Source organism: Dermochelys coriacea, chromosome 2 (genome assembly GCF_009764565.3).
Source record: "Dermochelys coriacea isolate rDerCor1 chromosome 2, rDerCor1.pri.v4, whole genome shotgun sequence".
Classification (NCBI taxonomy): domain Eukaryota; kingdom Metazoa; phylum Chordata; order Testudines; family Dermochelyidae; genus Dermochelys; species Dermochelys coriacea.
This window is the reverse complement of record NC_050069.1, coordinates 266,681,097-266,708,150: the sequence shown is the minus strand read 5'-3', so window position 1 is coordinate 266,708,150 and position 27,054 is coordinate 266,681,097. Positions and strand designations below refer to the sequence as shown.

The 27,054-nt window shown below is 46.8% G+C and overlaps 1 protein-coding gene and 1 pseudogene across 6 annotated transcripts in view; one reads left to right on the top strand and one right to left on the bottom strand.

The window, feature by feature from the left end:
* Positions 1-27,054, bottom strand: part of PTH1R (parathyroid hormone 1 receptor) — a 181,849-nt gene that overhangs the window by 23,255 nt on the left and 131,540 nt on the right. For all 6 annotated transcript variants that reach the window (XM_043509770.1, XM_043509773.1, XM_043509774.1 and 3 more), the window contains 3 exons: positions 9,767-9,861; positions 6,573-6,759; positions 613-766 (listed from right to left, as the gene is read on the bottom strand). In XM_043509770.1, the coding sequence (XP_043365705.1) occupies positions 613-766; positions 6,573-6,759; positions 9,767-9,861 (436 nt within the window). The remainder of the gene's footprint in view (positions 1-612; positions 767-6,572; positions 6,760-9,766; positions 9,862-27,054) is intronic.
* Positions 8,633-8,732, top strand: LOC119852335 (annotated as a pseudogene).

Sequence of the window (27,054 nt, the reverse complement as noted above, 5' to 3'; positions counted from 1 at the left end):
TACACTGGCTGAGGATCTGGCCCCCGTATCTCTAAGAGCAGAGAATTATTTAAAAAGAGTGAAATCAGCTGCAGCACTCCTTTCCAGGAACACCCCTGGACTGCTCTGCATGGGATCAATCTAAATATTATCTTCAGGGACTCGGTCCTGCCACCCCTTCCACAGGGGAAGAAGGCCCTGCCTGGGACAGGATCTGGGGAGCCCATATAGGAGGAGTGGAACCTTTGTATGCTGCAGATTGCACTTTAGGGTGGTTCCCTGTGCATTGCTACACGGCAGGGATTCAGGGGATGGGGTGAGTCAGAGGAGAGATTGGTGGATCAGCTATTGTATGGATCCAGAGGCCCTCATGGAGGGAGGCAGACTGGAGGACCGTCCATGGAGCATCTCCACTGCAGCTTCATGTCCTGATGAGGACTTCTGTGCATGCTGGGGAGATAGTTTGTGGACAAGGGCAGATAATAAGGCCTTCAAGAGTGATGTTTCAAGCAACACCTCTCAGCCCTGTAACTCTGTCTCTATCTGCTCTTTGACCTGCACAGACAGACAGACAGACAGACACACACACACACAGAGTCAGCTTAGAAAGCCCCAAGAGCAGCGGCGACTCACCCCAGCCAAACAGCGTGAAGCCCCAAAGATACTTCTTCTCAGAGAAAAAGGCCATGAAGATGAGGCTGTGGAGATAGAGCCCTTCCACCAGGATCCAGTAGTAATTGGTCGCCAGGAAGTAGAGGAAGAAGGTGACGACTACCTTACAGCCCATCTGGAGTGAGGGCAGAGGGAGAAAGGGAGGTTAAAAACGCGGTGTGAACCTGAAGCAGTGGTAGTTATGAGCTAGCGAGAGCTTGAAAACAAGCTGAAGAAGAAAAAGGCTACCGTGCAAGTTGGAGAGGGTTCTCCAGGGGGCGTTTATGGGCGGCAGCTTGCTTCTGTGGCTAGGGCCCTGGACTGGGATTGAGGGTTCTAGTCCCACTTCTACCGCTCATTTTGCCTCACTTTTAGACTGTAAGCTCTTCTGGGAAGACACCATTGCTACATGCTTGTACAGCACCTAGCTCAAGTGACTGCAGTTGAGACCTCTAGGCACTATTCTAATAAAAATAATGATAAGGAGGAACATCTTATAGGGCTTGATCCTCAGATGGTGTAACGGCATTAAGCTGAGGGGAGCTATGCTGATTTACACCAGCTGAGGATCCGGCCCATAAGGTTTACTGTAGGAAGAAAGTCAGTTCATGAAATCTGGTATAAGATGAACTCTCTACGGAACAGCCAAGGGGTATTTGACGTAGTTGGTTAGTTAGTCCCATTGGGTTATCCTGAGCAGGGTCTCATTTTGAGCTAGTGGGTTGGATCTGGTGTCATTGGAGCTACTATGGTTTTATCCCAGTGTAACAGCAGATATGACCTAGTGTTTATCTCCTGACTGTTCAGGAGAATGTGGGCAAGAAGAGAAACGTGCCCCCACTTCGGGCTGCAATATACTTGCTAGAGGAGAGAGGTCCTGAGATCTGCCCCATGGAATTTACCATTCGCCTTTGCGCCTCACCAAGAGCACTCAAAGCCCTGGGTTAGGGCTGCTCATGATTTTCGAGTGCCAGCTCATTGCTATTATGGACAATTCTTTCTTTTGTGCCAGTGACCCATCAAAATGGGATTCTAGACCCCAGTATCTGTTGCTGTTTGCACGTGCTGGTTCTGGGTATCAGCATTCTCGGAGATCATTGATTCAGCCACCGACTCAGGAACCCATAGATATATTCCTATGATGGGGTACCTTGCACACACAGGGTGCGTGGGGCAGGGAACATTGTACAGATGTTAAACAAGCAGCAGGTTGGCACCAGCACATCCTGCAAGTGAGCTGCAGGTCTGCAGCTGCTCTAGATGGTGCACAGAAGCAGCAGGTGTGCAACAGATAACAGTCAGTACGTGCACTGCTGTAGGTACAGACTGCACTGGCACCAGGTGGAACATTCTTTCACTGCACACACAGTGAGCATCAGCTCATTGCACACAAAGGGAGCAGACGCACAGCTGGAGACTGCACATTTGCAGGAGCCAGCGGGAGCCAGGCTCAGTCCTGGTGCGAGCAGATGCAGCTCCACTGAAGTCAAAGGGAGCTGCGGCCACTTCCATCAAGTTTGCATTTAGCACAGGGTGAGCAGCAACAGCCAGCCAGAGACCACACCTCCAGAGCCAGCCGGTGCACAGCCACAGATTACACGTATAGACACAGAAGGGCTCGGTACCCCGGTGCAGGGCCAGATTCTCAAAAGAACTCCGGCTTTCCAAAGCACTCAGCCACTCTCCTTAGAACAAGGGGAGCAGAGCGCTTTCGAAAACTCAGCCCCAGTTGTGGAAGCTGGGAACTTTGGAAAGTCTGAGACCCCCCGATTCAGTGCTTATTCCGTCACTGTTCTGCAAAACGCTGAAGGCCATGAAGACAGTGGGACTTAGGCAGCTGTACTCTCAGACTTTCAGGCCGGAAGGGGCTATTGTGATGTTCAAATCTGGCCTCCTGAATAACACAGGGAGAATTTCACTCGGAACTTGAGTGCTTTGCTGAGTCAGTACGGACTGCTGCATCCACACCTGGGAAAACCTATCCCTAAATAGGCAAGTCAGTTGAGTCACATTTAACCCTGTTATTGCTATAATTAAATATATAACATTAACAAAAATCAGTGCTGTCCCAGCCTTACTGCACAGTGGTATCCATAGCATCATAGCTATGGAGCGATGATTCCTCATTCCAAGCACAAGGGAACGACCACAGCAATTAGGGTTGCCAGGTGTCCGGTTTTTGACTGGAAAGTTCGGTCAAAAAGGGAACCTGGCAGTGTCCGGTCAGCATTGCTGACTGGACACTAAAAGTCCAGTTACCCGCAGTAACCGGCCTCCGCCACCACTGGGCAGGAAGCGCAGCAGCTGGAGCCTGGAGGAGCTGCTTTCTGCTCAGCTGTGGCTGGCTGGCTGGCTCCAGTCTCTCTGGCAGATAAGTTGGTGTGTGTGTGTGTGTGGTGAATCCTATCGGCCCTCACCTGCCCTTCTGCGCCCCAATTTCCCCACCCTGGCCCTCTGCTCCAGGGACCCCCCCCACCCCTCCATGCACCGATTGGGCAGGCACCACGTCCAGCTTCCAGTCCAGCTCTGCAGGGAGCAGGTGAGTTCTGGGACCGGGGGGAAGGAGGGGAGCGAGCAAAGGGGTGGAGCCTGGAAAAGAGGCAGGACTGGGGGCGGAGTCTTGGGGAAGGGGCAGGGTGTCTAGTTTTCAGCAGTTAGAAAGTTGGCAATCCTAACAGCAATATAGATACCACATTGCAGTAACTGGTGCGTGCAATGCTGACCCCTGTCCATTGCCCTGTCATCCTTTCCCCCCCCCACGCTGATGCAGGATTGTTCCTGACAGTGGCTTTTCTCGGGCTTCGTGCAGTCCCTTTTTAAATGACTCCTGCAACTGACCTTGTTTTACAGATTCATAGATACTAAGGTCAGAAGGGACCATTCTGATCATCTAGTCCGACCTCCTGCACAACGCAGGCCACAGAATCTCACTCACCCACTCCTATGAAAAACCTCACCCATGTCTGAGCTATTGAAGTCCTTAAATCATGGTTTAAAGACTTCAAGGAGCAGAGAAGCCCTCCCTCAAGTCAACCATGCCCCATGCTACAGAGGAAGGCGAAAAACCTCCAGGGCCTCTCCAATCTGCCCTGGAGGAAAATTCCTTCCCGACCCCAAATATGGCAATCAGCTAAACCCTGAGCATATGGGCAAGATTCACCAGCCAGATACTACAGAAAATTCTTTCCTGGGTAACTCAGATCCCATCCATCTAATATCCCATCTCAGGGGATTGTGACTAGGGCTGGTCAAAAACTTACTGTCAAAACATTTTTCTGTCGAAAACTGCTATTTCGGTTACATTGATTTTTTTTTATGGAAACTTGAATCCATTACAATCAAATTTCACATTGAAAAAGTTTGGAAAAAAATCATTGTGAAAATGACAGAACACCTCGTTTAGACATTTTCAGCCCAGAAAGTTTCCATTTCTCTTTTCAAAGTGACATTTAGTTCAAAATTTACTCTATTTTATGGTTTTTAAAATTAAAAATGTTGGAAATTGAAACAAAACATTTTAACTGACCTACAATGAACCTTTCTGGAGACTTCTGTTCTGTGAAAATGTCTAAATTTTGGCTTTTTGTCCCAATTTGGGAAGCTCCCCCCATCTCAAAATTTTTTGCAGGATGGACAATCCATTTTCTGATCTGCTCTACTTATAACCTGTCCTCCTGGGGCAGTGGATATAGACACTGCCTCTTGCTCAGAGAATATTATAAAGTGAACAATGTAGCCCCAGCATGGCAGGCACAGATTTGCCTAGCTCATGCCCTCTTCTGTGGCTAAAAAGAGGAATTTTCAGTGTGCAGAGCTGTCAATCTGGCAAGTTTCACCAGCCAAAAAAAAAATCATTTTCTGTTAAAGACAACAAGTGAAAAAATATATAAAGAAGATAAATTTAAAAAAAATCCCATTCAAATGATACTTTCTATATTCTTCGAAAATTATCAGCTACCCACACTTTAACAGCCCGAGGCAATAATTATGGAGCTCCCACTTTGTTTGGAAATAAAGTGATATATTAATCATTGCTAAACCCTTTAGGTACTTGTTTGCTTTTGCAGTTCACTAAATAGAAAACATCTCTTTCTGGTTATCTATGACACAAAATTTCTTGATGAATGCAGCAAAGTACATGTATTCTTTGCAGACTCTGAGTGTTTTCCTTTTAGTTGATGTAGGCTAGTGCAGAGCTAATGCAACAGCCGGCATCTTAACCAATACAAGGAATCAAATTGAAGATTTTCTGAATTAAACATGAGTCACTAAAGCTTGAGGTAAAGAGGCATGGTCTGTAATAGACCCACATCCTCTGCAGATGGGGGACACGTAACAAAAGCTACGAAAATAATGGATTTGTCAGTTCAGGGGCTGAACCGAAAAATCTGGAAAAAAATCCAGTTTGATTTAAACCAAAACTTTTTTTTTTTGTCAAAGCATTAAATGTTTCAGATGATTCAAAGCAATTTGGGGGGGGGGAAGGGTTTTTTTTTTTTTGATTCAGCCATTAGGTGTGTGTGTTTTAACTGGCCAAATTTGAAATTGAAATGCAGTTTGGAATCAAAGTCAAGCTGAAATGTTTGGAATCTTCTAAAAAATTTTCTCCAACCAAAATCATTTGTCAGATTCAACCAGATTTTAGCAAATAGTTTGCGGGCCCCAAAAAAGCATTTTTTTGGTGCAAAAGAAATTAATCAAAATTATTTTGGCCCAGCTCTTCACATGGTGTTCACCAGGCTATGCTAACATGGGAAGTGGCGTTGCTAGTTCTGAAATAGCCCTCGGCCATTTCAAAATTCAGAACACAACTGAGGAGCGGGGGAAGTGATCTTCAAACTGGTAGATATGTGGCCACAGGAATAACCAAGTTTGCCATTTCAGGGCCAGTTCCTACATATAAATTGGCACAACTCCACTAACTTCCACTGGGCGAAGATCTAGCTCATAGAGTACAAAACCTTCAGGCTCGGGACCATCCCTAGCACAGTGTGGTTTCTACTACAAATGTATCAATAAATAATAGGAATAAACTACAATGGGAACAGCCAATTATGGTGAACGTCAACCTGTAGAGGTAACAATGGAACCCATCTCCAAGTCTCTGCCACAGGAGTGTCAGATGGCCTAGAAATGGCCGCTGAGTGATGTCTCCATGGTTTGTACCGATAAGAGCTGCCGAGCGGGAAATCACTGAATGATGTACTCTGGTGGGAGTTGTACATGTTGGGAAACTGATGTGCTGACATATCTGGTGGAACAGAGGCACGGAAATTGTTCAAAAAGGGAGTACCTCCACAGCCACTCAGGGTATATTTACACACCCCATGGCAGCAAGCCTCTAAGCCCAGGTTGACAGACCTTGGCATGTGGTACGAGGCTAAAAGAGCTATGTAGACAGCACTTTCAGAGGCTGAGCTCCAGTCCGAGCTGCAACTTCAAATCCCGAGCGCCAGCCAGAGCTGCAACATCTCTAGGGCTCAGTAGGATGAGCCCCACAAGCCCAAGTCTGTCAATGAGGGCTCGCAGACTCACTTCAGTGGGCTGTGCAAATGTACCCTTTATACAACAGGGTCCTGACATTGTTCTTTAAAGAGGAGGTGCCCATCTTTCCACATAACGGTGCTGGGAATGGCCCTAAACCCTAGCTCTGATATTACCTGGAACGACTGCGGGTGAAGAACTTGCATTGGTCCGGCAGATCAGAAGGTTCTCTTGGGTCATTGCTTATAGACCATGGGCTGGATTCAAGCTAGGTACTAGGGAAGGTGTAAGAGGCGGAAGACGTTGTGGTTTACTAAGTGGGGAAGAGGGGTCAGATGTCTCAGTCTCCCATTAGGGAAGAGGCAGGAAGTAGATAAGGCCCCAGATCACCAGCATTCCCAGGTTGAGCCACACAAGAGGGAGAGGTAAGACGTAACCGGCCATACAGCAGTACTCACAAACTGCGACTTATCCGCTGGGGGGGCCTCGGTGATGGACATGAGATCTTCTTCAGACAGATGCTCCATCTCCTCCAGAGCTGACCCAGAGTACAGGACCGCATCCTTCACAAAGATGCTGACTGCTCTCAGCATGAAGGAGACAAACAGGTGCATGTGGATGTAGTTCCTTGTGCAGTGTAAACGCCTGGAAGGGGAAAGGGGGAGACACAGGATTGGAACGGTTTAGATGTCCAACTGGGCCTAGTCAAGTTCAGCTATGATTCCTAATGGCACAGTGGGGTAAAACGATTCTGCACTGTGCTGATACCCCAGCACACCTCCTCTCCGGAATGCTGTGCTCCTGCAGTGACCCAAGGCTAATGCCACAGCCCCACTCCAGTGCAAATTCACCCCTGGCGTAACCCAGGGGCCTGGTTGGAGGTTGAACAAAAGCCACAGAGGCAGCTGACTTAGCAGTCGGGTGGGATAGGGTGCCCCAGCAAAAATAAAATATGGGGGATGGATTTGAAGGTCCCTGAGACGTCACACTCAATTATACATCCTGCAGGTAAGATGTAAAATTAAGGCCCAAGATCTTGTGGTCATTTGTGGCATGAGGTTGTTAGTCCCTGTGTTAATAATTATATCCTATCTGGCTAGATTCCCTCTTCAGCTTCAATTAGATATAATATTCTACTTCACTTCCTGTTGTGCAGTGTTTCTGGGCACTGTTAAACAGCTGCTGAGCTCCACACCAGAGGTGGCTGCATTACAGTGACAGGTGAAGTGATACCTGAATGCAGATTGTAAAGAACTTAGAGATCCATTACACTGTAGCAGTGTAAGATGTGATATTGTTTGTTTAGCTAGCACTCAGCCTCTGAGTTTGCATCCTTTGAAATCCCCAGCTCCAATGATATGAGGAAGATGAAGAATCTAGGTCTGTTGTTAAGATTATGGGTTTTAATGGGGGCAAGCGTGTCTTAAGACAATCTCAATTACAGTTCCTTGGTATTTTCCTCTATTTAAAGCCTTTAGGCCCACTATGATACAAAGAGTGCTCAATGGATTTGTACAGGTCTGAGTAAGAGCAGGATTTGTTCCTGCAACTGAAATTTAATTAACGCGTCTCTTGCTGACATGTGAGCCAGAATAGAATCCAGCTCACTCCTGTATAGTTGTGTTGGCTCTCCAGGGCAAAGAGAGCTGGCTGGGAAATGGATTTGCCATCCTGTGAAAAAAATTGAGATTTTGAAAACAAAAAGATCATCCCAAATTATCCCCCATTTGGACAAAATGCCAAAATTTCAACAACTAAAATTGCTAAATCACACTATAAAAAAATTGTTCTGGGGCAAATCAACAATTTTATATTCATTCTTTTGAAATGGTGGAAGAATACCAAGTTTAATACCAAACGGAGTAAATTTCAAACCCCCAAGTGGTGCTTTTCTCAATTTGTTTGTTCTAAACATGTCGAAGGGGGAGGTCTGATGTTTTCAAATGGTTCCCCCCCCGCAATCTTTTTTCCCAAAATGAAATGTTGAAGTAGATACAATTTTGCGAGAAAATTTGATTTAATCAAAACAGCATTTTCCAGCAGAAACCTTGTTTCAGTCAAAACATTTTGACCAGCTCGAATAAATAAAGTGTATTTTTGCTCCGTATAGCAAGTCAATCTATCTCTGGGTGACTAGAGAGAACATTTCTCCTGAGCAAGAGGAAGCTGTTTTTACACAGTCACTTCTCTGAAAACAGCCGCTCTCTATCAATGATCAACAGAAGAAAGCATGAGACAGTGCAAGACCTGAGCTTACTCAGAATTTCCATCCAATGGGCCAGAGGTACAGCATTAAATGTTTTAACAAGCTATCCAGGTCTCCAAAAAGAAACAAAGCATTTATCCTGGAAAAGACCCAAAGGAATGAGAGATTCAGGGGCTGCACTATGAATCTCAGAATAGCTCATGTAAATGTCACCACGATCCCAAAGCAGTCTGAGCTTGTCATGTTGCACTGGCCTGTGTGAGTGTCTGATCTATGCGTATGGGGCTCGCTTTGTTGTCTAGGCTAATAAAACTGCCTTCCTTCTGCACATATACTAAAATTGGAACGATACAGAGAAGATCGCATGGCCCCTGAGCAAGGATGATACATAAATTCGTAAAGCATTTAGTTTCCCAGAGAGCGGCCTGTGGGTTTTTAGAGTCAAAGGCCCCATGTGCAATTCCCAGTACTGCACATCCATGGTTTAGCCCAGCCTAGTTCTGTGCTGTCTGGGAGACTCTCTGCAGTCATGCCATTGCTGTTAGCGGTGTGGAGAGGTTACTCCCACCACTGCTAGCTTACACTGCCTGTCATGATCACAGCCCACTAAGTCGTCAGTGACAGCCCAAGGGGTGGCCCAGAAGCAGGACTCAGGATTTCTGGGTTCCCTGCCCAGCGCCAGCTCTGGGTGCAGGTTACAGCAATCCGTTGGCTGCTCTAAATTACACCAGCTGGCTGTGGTCCTCAAAGGATGGGGATGGTACAGTTTCCTCACCTAGATGAGGTTGCAGAAATATGGACCAATTTCAGGGGCAGGTAAAGGTAGCGGCCACTTTAAGGAGCGCCAGATTGCTGTGTCACTCAGTTTGATTTAATTATTTGTTTTTGCTCAGCAGTGATTGGCCAGTTTTGCTCCAATAATTAGCCAGCCACTTTGTTTCACTCCGCCCCATGAGCGCGGAAGTACCAAAAACATTTTTCATCCTGGCCAGCAAAACGGCTCAGGCCTCTCCTGGCAGGGACAAGGTGTAGGATCCAGCTCTGCTGGCTCTATGCCCCCCACGCTGGGAGAATTCCTACCTCTGTGCTTATAGTCTATTTCTGCTTCCAGTGCACCACAAGGGGACCAGAGAATCAGCGCCATTGCTTCCTTGTGCTCCATTCAGCTTGTAACCCTTTCTCCAAACAGAGACATTAGGTTTTGAGCTCTGTCTGTCTGCTGTGATTATGTCAGCGTTTGGAGGGGTTCTACCTAACTCCCAGAGGCGTGTTTGAATGGCACCACCCACAACCCAACCAGCAAATATTAAAACAACCCCTGTGTCTGGTAGATGAAACATACACAAAAAAGGAGGAGCTTTGTTATTGACAAAAACCTAAGTCTACTTCAGGTGACCTGTGTGATTAAACGGATACCCCAACAAAAGGAAAAACAGAGCCGCCTACCTGAAGTATCCCAGGATAAGGACAGCAACTGTCAGGGATCCCAGAGAGATGGAGTATCCAACAGTATAAATCAAATAGAGGCGATAAAAGACCTCCTGCAGCACAAATAATGGGGGGGGGGGGAAACAGTGCCAAATTAGAATGAATTCTGCTTTATTGTAACCCAACAATGCTAGCAGCATAAAGAGTCAGGTTCTCGTATCTGCTGAGAACAGAAACACAAAGGTCAAAGAAGCAGTGGGTGCTTATGGGAATGGGATATCATGGGGTCTTCTGAGTACATGGACAGCATGCAGAGTGTTACACCCATTTCCTAGTGAACTAAGGTTACCGTGAATTTTGGAGAGTCATGATTTATGTGGGTGTGTCAAATTGAACTTATGCAGCATCTTTCATCCCCAAAGATCCCAAAGCACGTTGCAAACTGTTGGGCAACTCCTGACATCCTTTGTTGGCTCTTACTCAGGCAAAATTCCCATTGATTTCATTATGATATTTGCCTGACTAAGGATGTGTAGGATTTAGCCCACAGGATATGCAGCACCACTGATGTGCAACTGTAACACCTACAGACCTGGTCGTCAGTGTGCGAGATTGGACTGGAGCCCTCTGGAGCTTGATGCATGAGCCTCTAGCACATGAGCTAAAAGCCAACTGGCTGTTATCTAAGGCTGTAGAGCAGACTCATTTTATCTCTCTCTCTAAGTGGTCTTGGTACCACTAGATGGGACACACCACCACACCCAGAAGGCGTGTGGGTTACACAACTAGCTCTGGGGTGGAGGGCATCAGCACATAACACATAGATGTGAGGAGGAGAAATCTGGCCCAGGGATGCAAAGAGAAAGCACCTGTTCTTCCAGAAGTGCCTAAGGATCTTTATTGTTCATGCAAGACTTTTGTTTGTAAAGTCTCCTCAGAAAGCCCTCCTCACTTTAGACTGCATGGATCTCTAGAGATCAATCTTGCATTAAGGGTACAGATTAGACACCTGAAAGGTCTTTTTCATCTCCAATTTCTAAGTCACAGCTTCACAAAATCTTCTATTGCAGGGAGTCTTCCCTTAAAAGCTGGGGGCTTATCTCCATTCTCCCAAGGAAGGAACATATCTGTTGCAGGTTTGAATATCAGTTTTAGGAGGGTTAAAACATCTACCAACATGGCAGATCATCATTTCGTCTTCTGAATGAAGAAAAACTCAGGAAGAAACCAACCAATTCAGCATCTTTCTTCCTCCTCCCTTCCCACCCCGGAGTTTCAGTAACATTAGTAACACTGGGCTCAGAATGACCGTTCTGATTTTGATCTGGGGCTAGAAATGCCACACTAGAATGCTAACCTTAAGCCCTATTACATCAGAATACCCAGCTCTGGGAACATTTCCTTGTGGTTTCCTCCGGTGGAGTGCTGGGCTTGCCAATGTTCTTTTTTTGTTTTTCAAGCAGTGGTTGCAGCAGGCAAGCCATACAAGCAGACTGCACAATTCGAAAGAGAAGGCTCTGTATGAGGCCTAACTTGCTTCTCCCCAGTGAAGCTGGGTATCCTAGCTGTGGTGAAACATGTGCTTGCATCCACCGCAATGGCTTGTGCTCCAAGAAGGGATCGTGGTGGCGAAGAATTACTACGCCAAGCAAGCGGACCAAAATCCTTTCTCCTTCCCCATTCAGAATTTTAACCGGAAACACCCACATCCCTATCAAACAATGGCTACATTGTAGCAGCTCTGAGTGTGCTACTGAAAGGGACCTTCTGATTGGCCAGTAGATGTTCTAAAGTGCATGGTTAATTTTTCTCTTTAACCACATGGGGGCCTCCTTTGAAATGATGGTGACCCAGAGGAGCCGAACACACACACACACACACACACACACGCATGCGTGCACACACACACACACACACACACACACACAAACATGTACACACACTTGCAACCATAGGAAACAAAATGAAGTTCAGGTAACACAGCGGCATCATGGGAAAACAGATTGCTAGGCTCACAGACATGTAGGAAGAGACCTGTTGGATCACGGGAGCCATTCCCTTGCTGGGCAAAATACAGTCCCCTGACCGAGTGCTGAACCGTGTGGGTGGGGAGGGATTTGTGTGTTGGTGAGGGGCGGGGATACACTGCCCCAGAGGCAGCTCCCAGAAGCACTCTCACTGATTTAAGACAGATGCTCCCAGGATGCTACTCGGCATGGCCTATGAAAGAGTGCAGTGCACTGTTCCCGTCCAGCTCTCCCGGCTGGGGGAGAGGCTGGTGTGTCTCCATCCTCTGCTCCTCCCAATCCCATCACTGGCTTGCAGCAGTCCTTGTGCTCAGGGAGTGTAAGGATTGCAGTTCCTGTGTGGAAAAAAGGTGATGGGGAGAGATTTTGAGACCCCCCACCCTCCTATTCACAGACTAGCCCAAATCCCAGTTCAGTTTGCTACCACTAGGCCATCCTTCCCCTCTGTACAATATACCAGGCTCGTTCCCTGGTGCTCACTCTATCCAACTCTGAACACACTGTTAATAGATCAGCTCAGCATCACTAACCCCAGCCACCTGACACTCACGAGTCATGTTCCCCCAAATCACGAGACTGGTTTAAAAAAAATCACAAGGGTTTTAAAAATAATAAACAAGAGGTTCTGTTTAGTCGCCTCCTGGTTTGAGCCTTCATGTTTTCAAGCTCTTCTCCACAAACATCATGGCTACAAACTTAGCCTTTTTCCAAAATAAAAGCCAAGATTCTCACCTAATCACCTGACTCCAGGAGCTGGAGCTTTCAGAAAAGCCCCAGATATTGTGATCAAACTGCAATGGTCTGGGAAAGGCCGGCTCTCGAGGACGGTAGATCACAGCCCAGAGCTCAAGCAGTGGCTTGCATTGTGGCATTTGTTCTGGCATTTATTTGGCCACGAAAGTGGTTTCACATCCATGGTTATGTTCTTGCACCTGGGCCATGCCATGTTTGTCTTCGCTTAGGCCACAAAACAGATATTACTCTCCTCCCTTGCCTAAGAGCTAGGTGGTGATGGGGGGATGGAGATTGGGTGGGTAAGGGAAGCATCGTGTCCCCCCGGGCCACACTGGTGTGATTGTTTCAAATTAAACTCTGCCTTGGCCATGCCTAATTAGCATGCTGCTGTGGGCACTGCCAAAGCAAGCCTGCCTCGGCCAGTGCCCGCATGGAGAGAGGATTGGGTACCTCATCATCACCCAGACAACTGTCTTCCAAGGTGGCATAGCAAAGGCTGGAGGGCATTGGGTGTGTATTCAAATGGGGTGGACGGATCCCAGGCTGCTGGGTTTGATGGGCTCCTGTCCGCTTCCCCCAGCAGCAATGCATCTTTCTGTGTGTTATCCCAGGATGGGGAGATGTGGAATTGCAGCGCGCCGTGGCCCCATCTCTACCTGCCCCCCTGCCACTGCCTCCACCAGCTCCTGCCAATGCCTGATCTTCTTTCCAGCAAACAAGCCCTAATGTAGCCCTGGACCTGGGCTCTGTCCTCTGGCAAGAGAGGATGAGCATGGCTCTACCCATGAGATCTTCTCTCCACTTAACTGTGCCAGGCATCGCTGTACCTTGGGGCCATCCCCCCAGGAGAAAATCAGGGTTCTTTCCCTGGTGCCAGCTGACACTGCTCCTCCTTGAGCCAGCTGAATTGCTTGCAGTCGAGCGATGCAAAGTGGTTCCCGTCTGGGCCCTGCCTCTCCTGCCCGGCCTGGGAGCCATTCCTTCCGCAGCAGTCTCCTACCACCCTGCGCCAAACCATGCTGGTGCAACCCATGCCAAAGCCACAGTCATGTCTCTTCTCTTCAGGAGGTAACCTGCACGAGCTCAACTCCTGGGCAGTGCACAGGGAGAGGTATGATCAAGGCTCTGCCCACTCGGAGTAACTGCTTTGCCGAGGCTACTTTCCCTACCACCCCGCAACCCGCCACATGGGAGTCTGAGGATGTCGCACATTGCTTTATGCTCCTGGACCATGCATAACACTGGGCACAATGAAGAGACACCAAGCCACTAAACATCACCATCCACTGTGCCCTGTCTTCCAGTGGAACACCCAGAGCAGGCATCTGGAGCATCTGGTGCTGGATAGACAGGGGAGGACATTTGCAGATGGGACTAGTGATTTCGGGACTAGACGGGACAGTGAGAATCAGGCCTCATTTTTTGGATGCCCAATGGCAGTTGCCGTGAAGAGGCCTGATTCTCAAAGGGCAGGTGCTCAGTGCTTTCCGAAGCAGGCCCCTTTGAGGCGCCTCAGTCCAGGGCCCTACAATCACAAGTCGTTGGTGTGAATTTAGGCCAGGATCATCCTATATCCACATGTGAGATATTCAGCTACAGGCTGAGACTGAGGAACGATTCCACCTGGCCGCACCCTTAGACAGCTCTCCAAGAGATCGGTCAAGAAGAGGAAATGGCTCCAACCATCTTTAACGAGTTGTGTAAGACGGGATGGTTATTATAAAGGGTGAGCTCAAAAAGGGTTTACTGGCCCAAATATCTGCAGACTCAGTTAAAGCTGCTGATTCAGACGTTGTTAATTACACGCTTAAAACTAGTGAGGACTGCATTGGACTTCCACAAATGCCAACCCATGCCAGTGAAATGCTGTCACCATTCCAAGCCATTTTTTTAATATTAAAAAAAAGAGACACTTAATTGGCCCATGGGGACATTTTCAAAGAGTAGCAAATTGCCCAACTCCCACAGAAAGTCCATGGGAGTCGGGAACTGCCTCTCTCCCCCCAGTCTTGAGACCCTTCAGGCTCCATGGATTTGGATAGGAGTTGTGCATACTTGGCACCGCCCAAATCAGACCATCTGCTACATAGGGATTTAGGTTTCAGAGTAGCAGCCCTGTTAGTCTGTATTCTCAAAAAAGAAAAGGAGTACTTGTGGCACCTTAGAAACTAACAAATTTATTTGAGCATAAGGTTTTGCGAGCTACAGCTCACTTCATCGGATGCATTTGGTGGAAAATACAGAGGGGAGATTTATATACACACAAAGAGAACATGAAACAATGGGTTTTATCATACACACTGTAAGGAGAGTGATCACTTAAGATGAGCTATTACCAGCAGGAAGGAGGGGGAGAAAGGAGGAAAACCTTTTGTGGTGATAATCAAGGTAGGCCATTTCCAGCAGTTAACAAGAACGTCTGAGGAACAGTAGAGGGTGGGGTGGGGGGAGAAATAACATGGGGAAATAGTTTTACTTTGTGTAATGACTCATCCACTCCCAGTCTCTATTCAAGCCTAAGCTAATTGTATCCAGTTTGCAAATTAATTCCAGTTCAGCAGTCTCTCGTTGGAGTCTGTTTTTGAAGTTTTTTTGTTGAAGGATAGCCACTCTCAGGTCTGTAATCGAGTGACCAGAGAGATTGAAGTGTTCTCCAACTGGTTTTTGAATGTTATCATTCTTGACGTCTAATTTGTGTCCATTTATTCTTTTACGTAGAGACTGTCCAGTTTGACCAATGTACATGGCAGAGGGGCATTGCTGGCACATGATGGCATCTATCACATTGGTAGATGCGCAGGTGAATGAGCCTCTGATAGTGTGGCTGATGTGATTAGGTCCTATGATGGTGTCCCCTGAATAGATATGTGGACAGAGTTGGCAACAGGCTTTGTTGTAAGGATAGATTCCTGGGTTAGTGGTTCTGTTGTGTGGTGTGTGCTTGCTGGTGAGTATTTGCTTCAGATTGGGGGGCTGTCTGTAAGCAAGGACTGGTCTGTCTCCCAAGATCTGAGAGAGCGATGGGTCGTCCTTCAGGATAGGTTGTAGATCCTTGATGATGCGTTGGAGAGGTTTTAGTTGGGGGCTGAAGGTGATGGCTAGTGGCGTTCTGTTGTTTTCTTTGTTGGGCCTGTCCTGTAGTAGGTGACTTCTGGGTACTCTTCTGGCTCTGTCAATCTGTTTCTTCACTTCAGCAGGTGGGAATTGTAGTTGTAAGAATGCATGATAGAGATCTTGTAGGTGTTTGTCTCTGTCTGAGGGGTTGGAGCAAATGTGGTTATATTGTAGAGCTTGGCTGCAGACAATGGATCGTGTGGTGTGATCTGGATGATAGCTAGAGGCATGTAGGTAGGAATAGTGGTCAGTAGGTTTCTGATATAGAGTGGTGTTTATATGACCATCGCTTATTAGCACCGTAGTGTCCAGGAAGTGGATCTCTTGTGTGGACTGGTCCAGGCTGAGGTTGATGGTGGGATGGAAATTGTTGAAATCATGGTGCAATTCCTCAAGGGCTTCTTTTCCATGGGTCCAGATGATGAAGATGTCATCAGTGTAGCGCACGTAGGGTAGGGGTATTAGGGGACGAGAGCTGAGGAAGCGTTGTTCTAAGTCAGCCATAAAAATGTTGGCATACTGTGGGGCCATGCGGGTACCCATCGCAGTGCTGCTGATTTGAAGGTATACATTGTCCCCAAATGTGAAATAGTTATGGGTGAGGACAAAGTCACAAAGTTCAGCCACCAGGTTAGCCGTGACATTATCGGGGATAGTGTTCCTGACGGCTTGTAGTCCATCTTTGTGTGGAATGTTGGTGTAGAGGCTTCTACATCCATAGTGGCTAGGATGCTGTTTTTAGGAAGATCACCAATGGATTGTAGTTTCCTCAGGAAGTCAGTGGTGTCTCGAAGATAGCTGGGAGTGCTTGTAGCGTAGGGCCTGAGGAGGGAGTCTACATAGCCAGACAATCCTGCTGTCAGGGTGCCAATGCCTGAGATGATGGGGCATCCAGGATTTCCAGGTTTATGGATCTTGGGTAGCAGATAGAATAACCCAGGTTGGGGTTCCAGGGGTGTGTCTGTGCGGATTTGTTCTTGTGCTTTTTCAGGGAATTTCTTGAGCAAATGCTGTAGTTTCTTTTGGTAACTCTCAGTGGGATCAGAGGGTAATGGCTTGTAGAAAGTGGTGTTGGAGAGCTGCCTAGTAGTCTCTTGTTCATATTCCGACCTATTCATGATGACAACAGCACCTCCTTTGTCAGCCTTTTTGATTATGATGTCAGAGTTGTTTCTGAGGCTGTGGATGGCATTGTGTTCTGCACAGCTGAGGTTATGGGGCAAGTGATGCTGCTTTTCCACAATTTCAGCCAGTGCATGTCGGTGGAAGCACTCTCTGTAGAAGTCCAGTCTGTTATTTTGACCTTCAGGAGGAGTCCACCTAGAATCCTTCTTTTTGTAGTGTTGGTAGGAAAGTCCCTGTGGGTTAATACGTTGGTTAGAGGTGTGTTGGAAATATTCCTTGAGTTGGAGACGTCGAAAATAGGATTCCAGGTCACCACAGAACTGTATCATGTTCGTGCGGATGGAGGGGCAAAAGGAGAGGCCCCGAGATAGGACAGATTCTTCTGCTGGGCTAAGAGTATAGTTGGACAGATTAACAATATTGCTGGGTGGATTAAGGGAACCACTGTTGTGGCCCCTTGTAGCAGGTAGTAGTTTTGAGAGTTTAGTGTCCTTTTTCTTTTGTAGAGAAGTGAAGAAACAGATTGACAGAGCCAGAAGAGTACCCAGAAGTCACCTACTACAGGACAGACCTAACAAAGAAAATAACAGAACGCCACTAGCCATCACCTTCAGCCCCCAACTAAAACCTCTCCAACGCATCATCAAGGATCTACAACCTATCCTGAAGGACGACCCATCACTCTCACAGATCTTGGGAGACAGGACAGCCCCCAACCTGAAGCAAATACTCACCAGCAACCACACACCACACTAACAGAACCAGGAACCTATCCTTACAACAAAGCCTGTTGCCAACTCTGTCCACATATCTATTCAGGGGACACCATCATAGGGCCTAATCACATCAGCCACACTATCAGAGGCTCGTTCACCTGCGCATCTACCAATGTGATATATGCCATCATGTGTCAGCAATGCCCCTCTGCCATGTACATTGGTCAAACTGGACAGTCTCTATGTAAAAGAATAAATGGACATAAATCAGACGTCAAGAATTATAACATTCAAAAACCAGTCGGAGAACACTTCAATCTCTCCGGTCACACGATTAGAGACCTGAGATTGGCTATCCTTCAACAAAAAAACTTCAAAAACAGACTCCAACGAGAGACTGCTGAATTGGAATTAATTGCAAACTGGATACAATTAACTTAGGCTTGAATAGAGACTGGGAGTGGATGGGTCATTACATAAAGTAAAACTATTTCCCCATGTTATTTCTTCCCCACCCCACCCCCTACTGTTCCTCAGACATTCTTGTTAACTGCTGGAAATGGCCCACTTTGATTATCACCACAAAAGTTTTTCCTCCTTTCCCCCCCCCTCCTTCCTGCTGGTAATAGCTCATCTTAAGCGATCACTCTCCTTACAGTGTGTATGACAAAACCCATTGTTTCATGTTCTCTGTGTGTATATATAAATCTCCCCACTGTATTTTCTACCAAATGCATCCGATGAAGTGAGCTGTAGCTCATGAAAGCTTATGCTCAAATAACTTTGTTAGTTTCTAAGGTGCCAGAGGTACTCATTTTCTTTTATAGGGATTTAGGAACCAGTCCGTCAGTTTGGTATAAACTAGCATAACTCCACTGCTTTCCATGAAGCTACAGTGACTGACATTAGCTGGGGATCTGGCCCCCCAGGTGTCTGTTTTAGGGGCTCAAGTTTGAACATTTTGGCCCCTTGCATCAGTCCCCTGATCCATCAAATGGGGAGACAGTCCCTCTTCACAGAGGTAAGGCTTAATTTGCTAGCACTCGTTAAGTACTTTCAGATGCTCAGAAGAAACTTTAGTGAACAAATAACAGTGATTCAATTGTTCACATGGGCTATTGAGGTTCCATTTATACATGCTTAATAAATAATAACAGTACATAAGAACAGCCATACTGGGTTAGACCAATGGTCCACCTAGCCCAGTATCCTGTCTTCCGAAGATGGCCAGTGACAGATGCTTCAGAGGCAATTTATCAAATGATCCCCTGTGGTCCAGTCCCAACATCTGGCAGTCAGAGATGTAGGGACACCCAAAGCATAGGGCTGTGTCCCTGACCATCTTGGCTAATAGCCATAGATGGACCTATCCTCCGTGAACTTATCTAATTCTTTTTTGAACTCAGTTATACTTTTGGCCTTCACAACATCCCCTGGCAATGAGTTCCGCACACAGCTCTTACACACCACTTTCCCTCCATGAATCTCAAAGCACTTTGCAAACCTGGTCAGTATCATTATCCCCATTTTACAGATGAGCAAACTGAGGCCTGGAGCAGGGAAGTGACTTGCTCAGGGTCACCCAGCAGGCCAGTGACAGAACTGGGAATAGAACCCAGGTCTCCTAAGTCCCACTCTCTATCCACTGGGCCACACTGCCTCTCCCATGATCAATAGATGTTCAGAAGCAGCTTGTGTTATAGATTATCAGCACATCTGTAGAAGGTGCTATAGTGGCCAAATGACATGTATAGAACTGTTGGACTGAATTGATTAACCATTTATTAAAACATCTATTCATCAGGTATTAACCGTATACAACCGGCACTGGAATATAAAGTGTGGCCGTTAAATCTCTAACACTTATGTATTAGTACCTCTAGTTCAGCCACTTCATAGGCCATACAAATCATGCCATTGTTGAGAAGATACCAAGGAGCTCCAAAGCTCCGGGCTGGAAAACAACTTTGCTTTAAACAATGAGGTTTAGATAAAGCAACCCTTGTATGCTCTCTGCTTTTCCCATCGGGCCTGGCATGGGACTCCGATTTCCTTGGGAACAGAGAAGCTACCACGTTATAAACAAGCGGCAGTGGATGAAGACAAGATTGGCTCTGTTAAGGTTATGCCCTCTGATGGGCCACGTGGCTGGGATGGTGTTTCCAGGCAGAACTGAACCCATGTTCCCAGGCCGCACTGTTTCCCTTTCAGTGGGTCTAAGTCACACTTCTCCCCAATCTCATCCCTGAAAACAGGAGGGTTTGTCCTTCCTAAACAAGCCATGCCTAGGATTAACAGCATTTGCGGAGAAGGGAATCTGGCAAGACACAAGGCCCGTTTGCTTTTGGTTACTGGGTGAAAGTAACTGTCATTGGGCCCCCATGTGAAAGTGACCAGGTGCCAGGTGCCATTGCTCTCCACGCAGGTGAAACAGAAAGTGATCATGTGCTACCTACTGCTGCCACTCCGCTGAGCGAAAGTGAATGTTCCTGTATCCAAGGCGATACTGACGTGCAGGAGGGCAAACGTGCCAGTGCTGGAATTGCTACCAATGCACGCTAGTGTGAAAGGGAAAGCGCCCATATCCAAGGCGCTACGGATGAGCACCAGCGTGAAAGTGAGAGTGCCCCAGGTACGACCAGCACCCGGGGCCAAGAGAAAGCATCTGACGTGCTAGCCATGCACAGCCTGACATGAGGCCGCAAGACCTCAGAGATGGGTCTGTCTTGCCGTTAACAAAGAAACGAACATATTGCACCAGAGTGAGCCCAGGTTCTTTGACCACACTGGGTGCCCCGAGGGACTAGTGCCAGCTGAGCTATGACCCTGACTCCCCAAGTTCCTTGAAACGCCAGATGGAAAGTAAACAAAATGGAGCCGAATGGCCACGGTGCTCGGGCTGGAAGCCAGAGATCTCTCAGACTGCTGGGCTGGAGGCTGGCTGTCTTTCTGAGCAGGCTGCCTGTGACGAGAGACACACATCCTGGTTCAGCTCCTCTGCAGCTCCTTTATGGCCACCAGCTGGACGAAGGGCAGGGTTATCTCAGCTCTTAAAGACAGAGCGTTAGCATAAAGAGACACAAGCTCACTGAGCCAGGGAAGCTTTCAGCACAGCCATGGAGAGCACCCTGAAATTCCTTTGGACCTCCATGATCATGCCACTAGGACACCTCTTTAAGAAGCTCCCTCCTCTCACTTGCCAAACTCCCGGGACCCCTTCTTCCTATGAGCCTGTCAAAGAGTTCCCTTAGATTTTTCTACCAGATGGCGGGAGTCCCTGGCCATGCCCAGTTATCTACATGGGGTGGCTTATAGTGTATATATAATTTCTAACTCCTTGCAAATGGGATCCTGCACTTTGCAGGCCCTCTTACATCTCTTCCGATGGGGGATTGAAAGGAAAATAAATGTTCCAATGCATCCGAAAACAACGTCTTCGCGGAGCCAATTCAAAGGGGGAAAGACAGCAATACCTGCTTACTTTGGGACGTTTTCTAGGCGTCCTTCCAGCAGGGTAGCTGACATGGGCTTACCGTGGAAGTTGGCTGCACTTTCCATAGGGTTGTGGATCTCCTGGATGGAGACCAGCGGCCCCAGGAGTCATTCCAGCCGTTTTCTGCTCGGGGTGATCGCTCTCCCCACAGCTCATTGCAGTTTCCTCCTTTTTAAATGCCTCTTCCCTACCATACGGGATTGACAGGACCGGAGAGGTGGGGCAAGCCCAGCACATGGGGCTTCTCTGGCCCCTTCCTCAGCAATGTGGAGTCTACATGCTCCTTCACGGATCTGTCCTCTCCCAGCAGATCTGTCCTCATCCCGAGTTGGCCGTTCCCGGCACATTAGTGAGGCATGCGGGGAAACTTTATCTGCTGCCAGTGGCAGCCCACTACTTGATCTGCAGCTAAACAGAGGACATCAGTCTCTGGGCTGTCAATCCAGCACCTTTCACTAACACCAGCACCCCGATTCCCCTTTGAAACAATGCTGAAGCAATTGCTTCACTGGGTAGTTAGGAGCTGTTAATCCTCCTGGCATTGATTGCTTTAGCACGCTTTGTTAATTTAAAAAAAAAATCAGGTTCTTCACAGCTCTAAGTGAGATAATCCTATTTGTATCATCCAGGGCAAGGGAAAGAGATGCAAACCTTCTCCACCCCCTTCTGTATGCTGCTTTGGCCAGCCATATAATTACCCCGTGGTAGCTAAAATGAGAACACAGAGAACCTAAACAAATACCTATCTATAGAGAGAGAGACAGGGAGGTTTTTCCAACACTTTCTAGTGTTTGGTTCCCATTGGCTATGTTTGTCCATCTGTCTCTCTCTAAATCTCCCAACAACCTCAGCGGATGATTGCTGGTTAAGTGCAGCTGTTACCGATGACACAAAAATGCTGTTCTCCCAGTGGGAAAAAAATAATAATAGAAAACACGACTCTCTTTGTAGAGGTGATGAATCTGTCTTGGCAGAATCCATCTGCCTGACCTCTATACTTAGAGAACTAGTTGAAGCAGGTTTTACTATTACCAGTTCTGCAGACTCAATGGAGAGCGTGAAAAACTGGAGGGCTATCTTGCCATTGTGACATTCTGTACCTGGGGGAGCACCCTGTAACCCCCATGTTCCTCATTTATACATAATTGTGATCTTGCATATAAAGCAGGCTGTGTGAGGTATCAGGGGAAAGGTTATGATCTGCTGAAAGAAAAGGAGTACTTGTGGCACCTTAGAGACTAACAAATTTATTAGAGCATAAGCTTTCGTGAGCTACAGCTCACTTCATCGGATGAAAGCTTATGCTCTAATAAATTTGTTAGTCTCTAAGGTGCCACAAGTACTCCTTTTCTTTTTGCGAATACAGACTAACACGGCTGCTACTCTGAAACCTGTGATCTGCTGAAAGTCATTTTTCTACCCATATATGAATATCATTAATGCACATGAAGTTATGAGAATCGTATTCTATGGTTGTCACAAAAACATGCTGTAAATTGGGGAATCAGCCAGATACTAGCTCCCCAGAGGCAACAGCAAGGAAAGTAACCAACACCTGGGTGGGGTGTCAGACAACACATCAACAGCTATTGTCCAGCAAGGGAGCTACAATTCAATGACTCACCTGCATGAGGCCACACCAGAGGAATTGCTCAACCCTGCCTGGAGACTCAGCAATGCCCCCCAGACATGCCTGGATGTGTATTCCCCAAGCACATGGGACAGGGTATAAAACAGAACACAGGTCCCCATGCTTGGCCCTTCACCTGCCCCCAACCATGCTGCAAGCAACAAGGACACTGAGAAAACTTAAGCAGAGGAGAGTGGCCCAGATTTCAAGGGTGAAATCTGTGTACTATGAACTGCAATATCCAGTGGGGTGAGAAAAACTGCTTAGCCTAGTTGTTGCCCAGTCTAATTGGGTTGAGAATTTAGATTGCATGCTTATATTTTCTTTTCTTTTGGTAACTAACTCTGACTTTTTGCCTATCACTTATAATTACTTAAAATCTATCTTTTGTAATCAATAAATTTAACTGTTTATCTTTACCAGTGAGTTTGCCTGAAGTGTTTGGTAATCTGCTCAGGTCTGCAAAGGCTGGTGTATATCAACTTTCCACTGATGAAGTGGTGAACCAATTAATACATTTGCATTGCCCATCTTGAACAGTTCAAGACAGTATATTCCTGAGGCACAGTGCTGGGAGATGGGGGGATTTGGCTGGTGCCTTTCCTTGTGCAATTCATGAGTGGGCTCTGGGAGCATTTATGCAATCTAGCTGGGTGTGGGGCTCCACATGCGGTTGTGCTGAGTGATAATAGCACCTGGAGGGGTTTGCTGCTGGTCACTATCAAGGCATTGTGAGAGACAGCCCAGACTAAAGAGAGTTCAGGGAGCACAGGGGTCCACAGTCACAGGCTGCACCCCGGGGATACTGTCACAGCAGTCTTATAATTGCCACCCTCCGCCAGCAGAGAAAAAGAATAATAATAATAAATTTTGTTTGCAGTGTTATTGTAGGCATGCTGGTCCCAGGATATGAGAAAGACCATGTGGGTGAGGTAATAGCTTCTATTGGACCAACTTCTATCAGTGAAAGAGACAAGCTTTCAAGCTTACCCAGAGAAGTGATCTGAAGAAGAGCTCTGTGTAAGCTTGAGAGACCATCTTTACCACCCCACACTGGAACCCATATAGGGTACCATTAAACGGTTACAACCCATACTCAACGGGGACCACATCCTGAAAGAAATTTTTCCCAATCCCCCTCTTCTGGCCTTCAAACAGTCTCCCAACCTCATCATCAGAAGCAAGCTCCCCACAGACCAGAACCCACCAACTCAAAGCAGCACCAGATCCTGCCAGAACAACAGACGCAAAATCTGCAGCCATATTTCCACTGCTACCATGATCAATATCCCCTAAACAGACCTTTCAAGATCCCTGGGTGCTACACATACCTATCACTACGTGCTATACCTCAGCCAGTGTGCTAAATGCCCCAACAACAATTGTGTGGGTGAAACCAGACCATCATTACGCTCTCGAAGGAACTCACACAGAAAAAATGATCAAAGACAAAAACTCCGTCTCACCCATGGGCAAACACTTTTTACAAAACAATCCCTCCACATCTAAACACTCTCAGTCCTTGTTCTCAAAGGAAACCCTCAGGGCACCTTCGAAAGATGAGCCTGGGAGCATCAATTCATGCCTTTGCTAGATGCTAAAAATCATGGTTTTAAAAAAGACACGGGATTTATGGCTTATTAGAACAGTCTGTAAACTACTAGCCCCTCCTTTTTTTGGTCCTATGACTGCAGAGGGGTTTGAGCATGTTAACTACTTATGCTAAACAATCTGTTCCACCTTGTGTGGAACATACCTGCATACCTTTCCAAGACCTGAAGATGAGCTCTGTGTAGCTCACAAGCTGGTCTCTTTCCATCAACAGAAGCTGGGCCAATAAAAGTTATTACCTCACCCACCTTGTTTCTCTGAAAGAGGCAGACTTTGAAATAATAGACCCAGCTGGCCAAGCAATCCTGAACTGTCCCTTTCTTCTGACCCATGCAGGGTGACCTGTTTTACTCCTCATTAGGTAGAGCCACACTCCACCCCGGTCAATTTCACCTCCATAGGCCCAGGATGTGAAATCAATAAAAAAAAAAAATATATGGGTTGTATACGTAGACTGGGCCATTTGGGTGCTAAAGTTTGTCCGAGGCCTTTCCCACGGTTCTCAGATACTTTGGAATTAAACACTACCAGTGCAATAACAGACAATTTACAAAATACACAGCTGCGCTTCACCCCCAGGAATTGCCGCATGGCAGAGGCCGCTGCCCAGAAGCTGTAGCAACTTCATGCATATAGATAGTAAACGGTGTGATGACCCACTTTCCCATATCCATTCTCAGTGTGGCAGTTCTCAGCTGCGTACTCAAAGCTCTGTCTCTGTGGGAAGGAAAGGGAAGTGGCTGTACTATTGCAAGGAATGAGGGCATAGCATCTACACCCTGGGCCTCTTCCCAAGAGAATGTTAATGGGGCGGGGGAAGGCTGGCCGAGTGGTTAGCACAGTCACCGAGGCGTTCACAGATGCAGGTTCAATTCCCTGCCCTGCTACTGTCTTGCTGTGTGATTTTGGACTGACTTCTTTGTGCCTCAGTTTCCACACTCTAAAACATGGAGGACAGCACCTGCCTACTTCATAGGAGTAGCATTAAAGATTGTGAGGAGTTCAAATACTATGGTAACCGGGGGTGGGCCCACAATACATGCCTTAATTAGATTCTCCAGTTCTCTCTTTATTCTGGTGAGGTCATGCAGTCTATTTCCCTGCCAGTGCAGGATTGTTCCCTAAAATATAGTACATCCTCCTGCCCAGTTTTGAATGCATAGGGGAGGGGAGAAGCCACTCCTAATACCAGTGATAGCAAGCACCTGGGAGAGAAAAGGGAGGAGGCTAACTACATCTTGCAGATTTCTTCTGCATAACATCTCTAACATTTCGCTTGCACAAAGCCATCACTCCATATCTGACCTGTCAGTCCCCATCCTCAAAGGAAACCTGCACCATACTTTCCAAAGACCAGCTTGAGAGCTTAAATTCATTACTTTGCTAGACATTAAAAATCCTGAACTGAACAGAGACACTGGATTTATGGCTTATTACAAGCATCTGTAATCCACTACCCACCGCTTTTTGTCCTATGATAGAGGTGTAAATGGGCCACTCTACCTCCAATAGAGACTAACAAATTTATTAGAGCATAAGCTTTCGTGAGCTACAGCTCACTTCATCGGATGCATTTGGTGGAAAAAACAGAGGGGAGATTGATATACACACACAGAGAACATGAAACAATGGATTTATCATACACACTGTAAGGAGAGTGATCATATCTTATGATCACTCTCCTTACAGTGTGTATGATAAACCCATTGTTTCATGTTCTCTGTGTGTGTATATCAATCTCCCCTCTGTTTTTTCCACCAAATGCATCCGATGAAGTGAGCTGTAGCTCACGAAAGCTTATGCTCTAATAAATTTGTTAGTCTCTAAGGTGCCACAAGTACTCCTTTTCTTTTTGTGAATACAGACTAACACGGCTGCTACTCTGAAACTTATTTTCTTGGTACAGTGAATGTCGGGCTGAGAAGTTATCCTGCAAGGAGGCAGGACCAATTAAACCTAGACCATCCCTGACAGGTGTTTGTCCAACCTGTCTCTTTCATGCAAATCACAGAATGAAAAGCTCTGAAGAGTTTAGAAACAAACTCACAAAAGTAAACAGCAGAAGGACAGTTACACTAGATGAGCAAGAGAGGCTCCTCCCTCACAGAGCTAGAATACAGTCCCTAACTCACAAGGAGATGAATAACATGGAAGCATAGAATCACAGAAATGTAGGGCAGGAAGGGACCTCAAGAGGTCATCATGTCCAGCCCCCCATGCTGACGCAGGACCAAGTAAACCTAGATCATCCCTGATGGGTTTGTCCAACCTGTTCTTAAAAATCTCCAATGACAGAGATTCCACAACCTCCCTTGGAAGCCTGTTCCAGAGTTTAACTACTGTTAGAGTCAGAAAGTTTTTCCTAATATCGAACCTAAATCTCCCTTCCTGCAGATTAAGCCATCACTTTTTGTCCTACTTTCAGTGAATATGAAAAATAACTGATCACCGGCCTCTTTATAACAGCCCTTAATATAATTTAAATCGGTTATCAGACCCCATTTCAGTCTTCTTTTCTCACTAAACATGCCACGCTTTTTTTATCCTTTCCTCAGAGGTCAGGTTTTCTAAACCTTTGATCATTTTTGTTGCTCTCCTCTGGAATCTCTCCTATTTGTTCACATCTTTCCTAAAGTGTGGTGCCTGGGATTGGACACAGTTCTCCAGCTGAGGCTGCACCAGGCCTGAGCAGAGCAGGACAATCACCTCCCGTGTTTTACATACAACACTCCTGTTAATACAGCCCAGAATGATATCAGCCCTTTTCACACCTGCATCACATTGTTGGCTCATATTCCGTTTATGATCCACTATAAACCCCAGATTCTTTCCAGCTGTACCTCCATCTAGCCAGT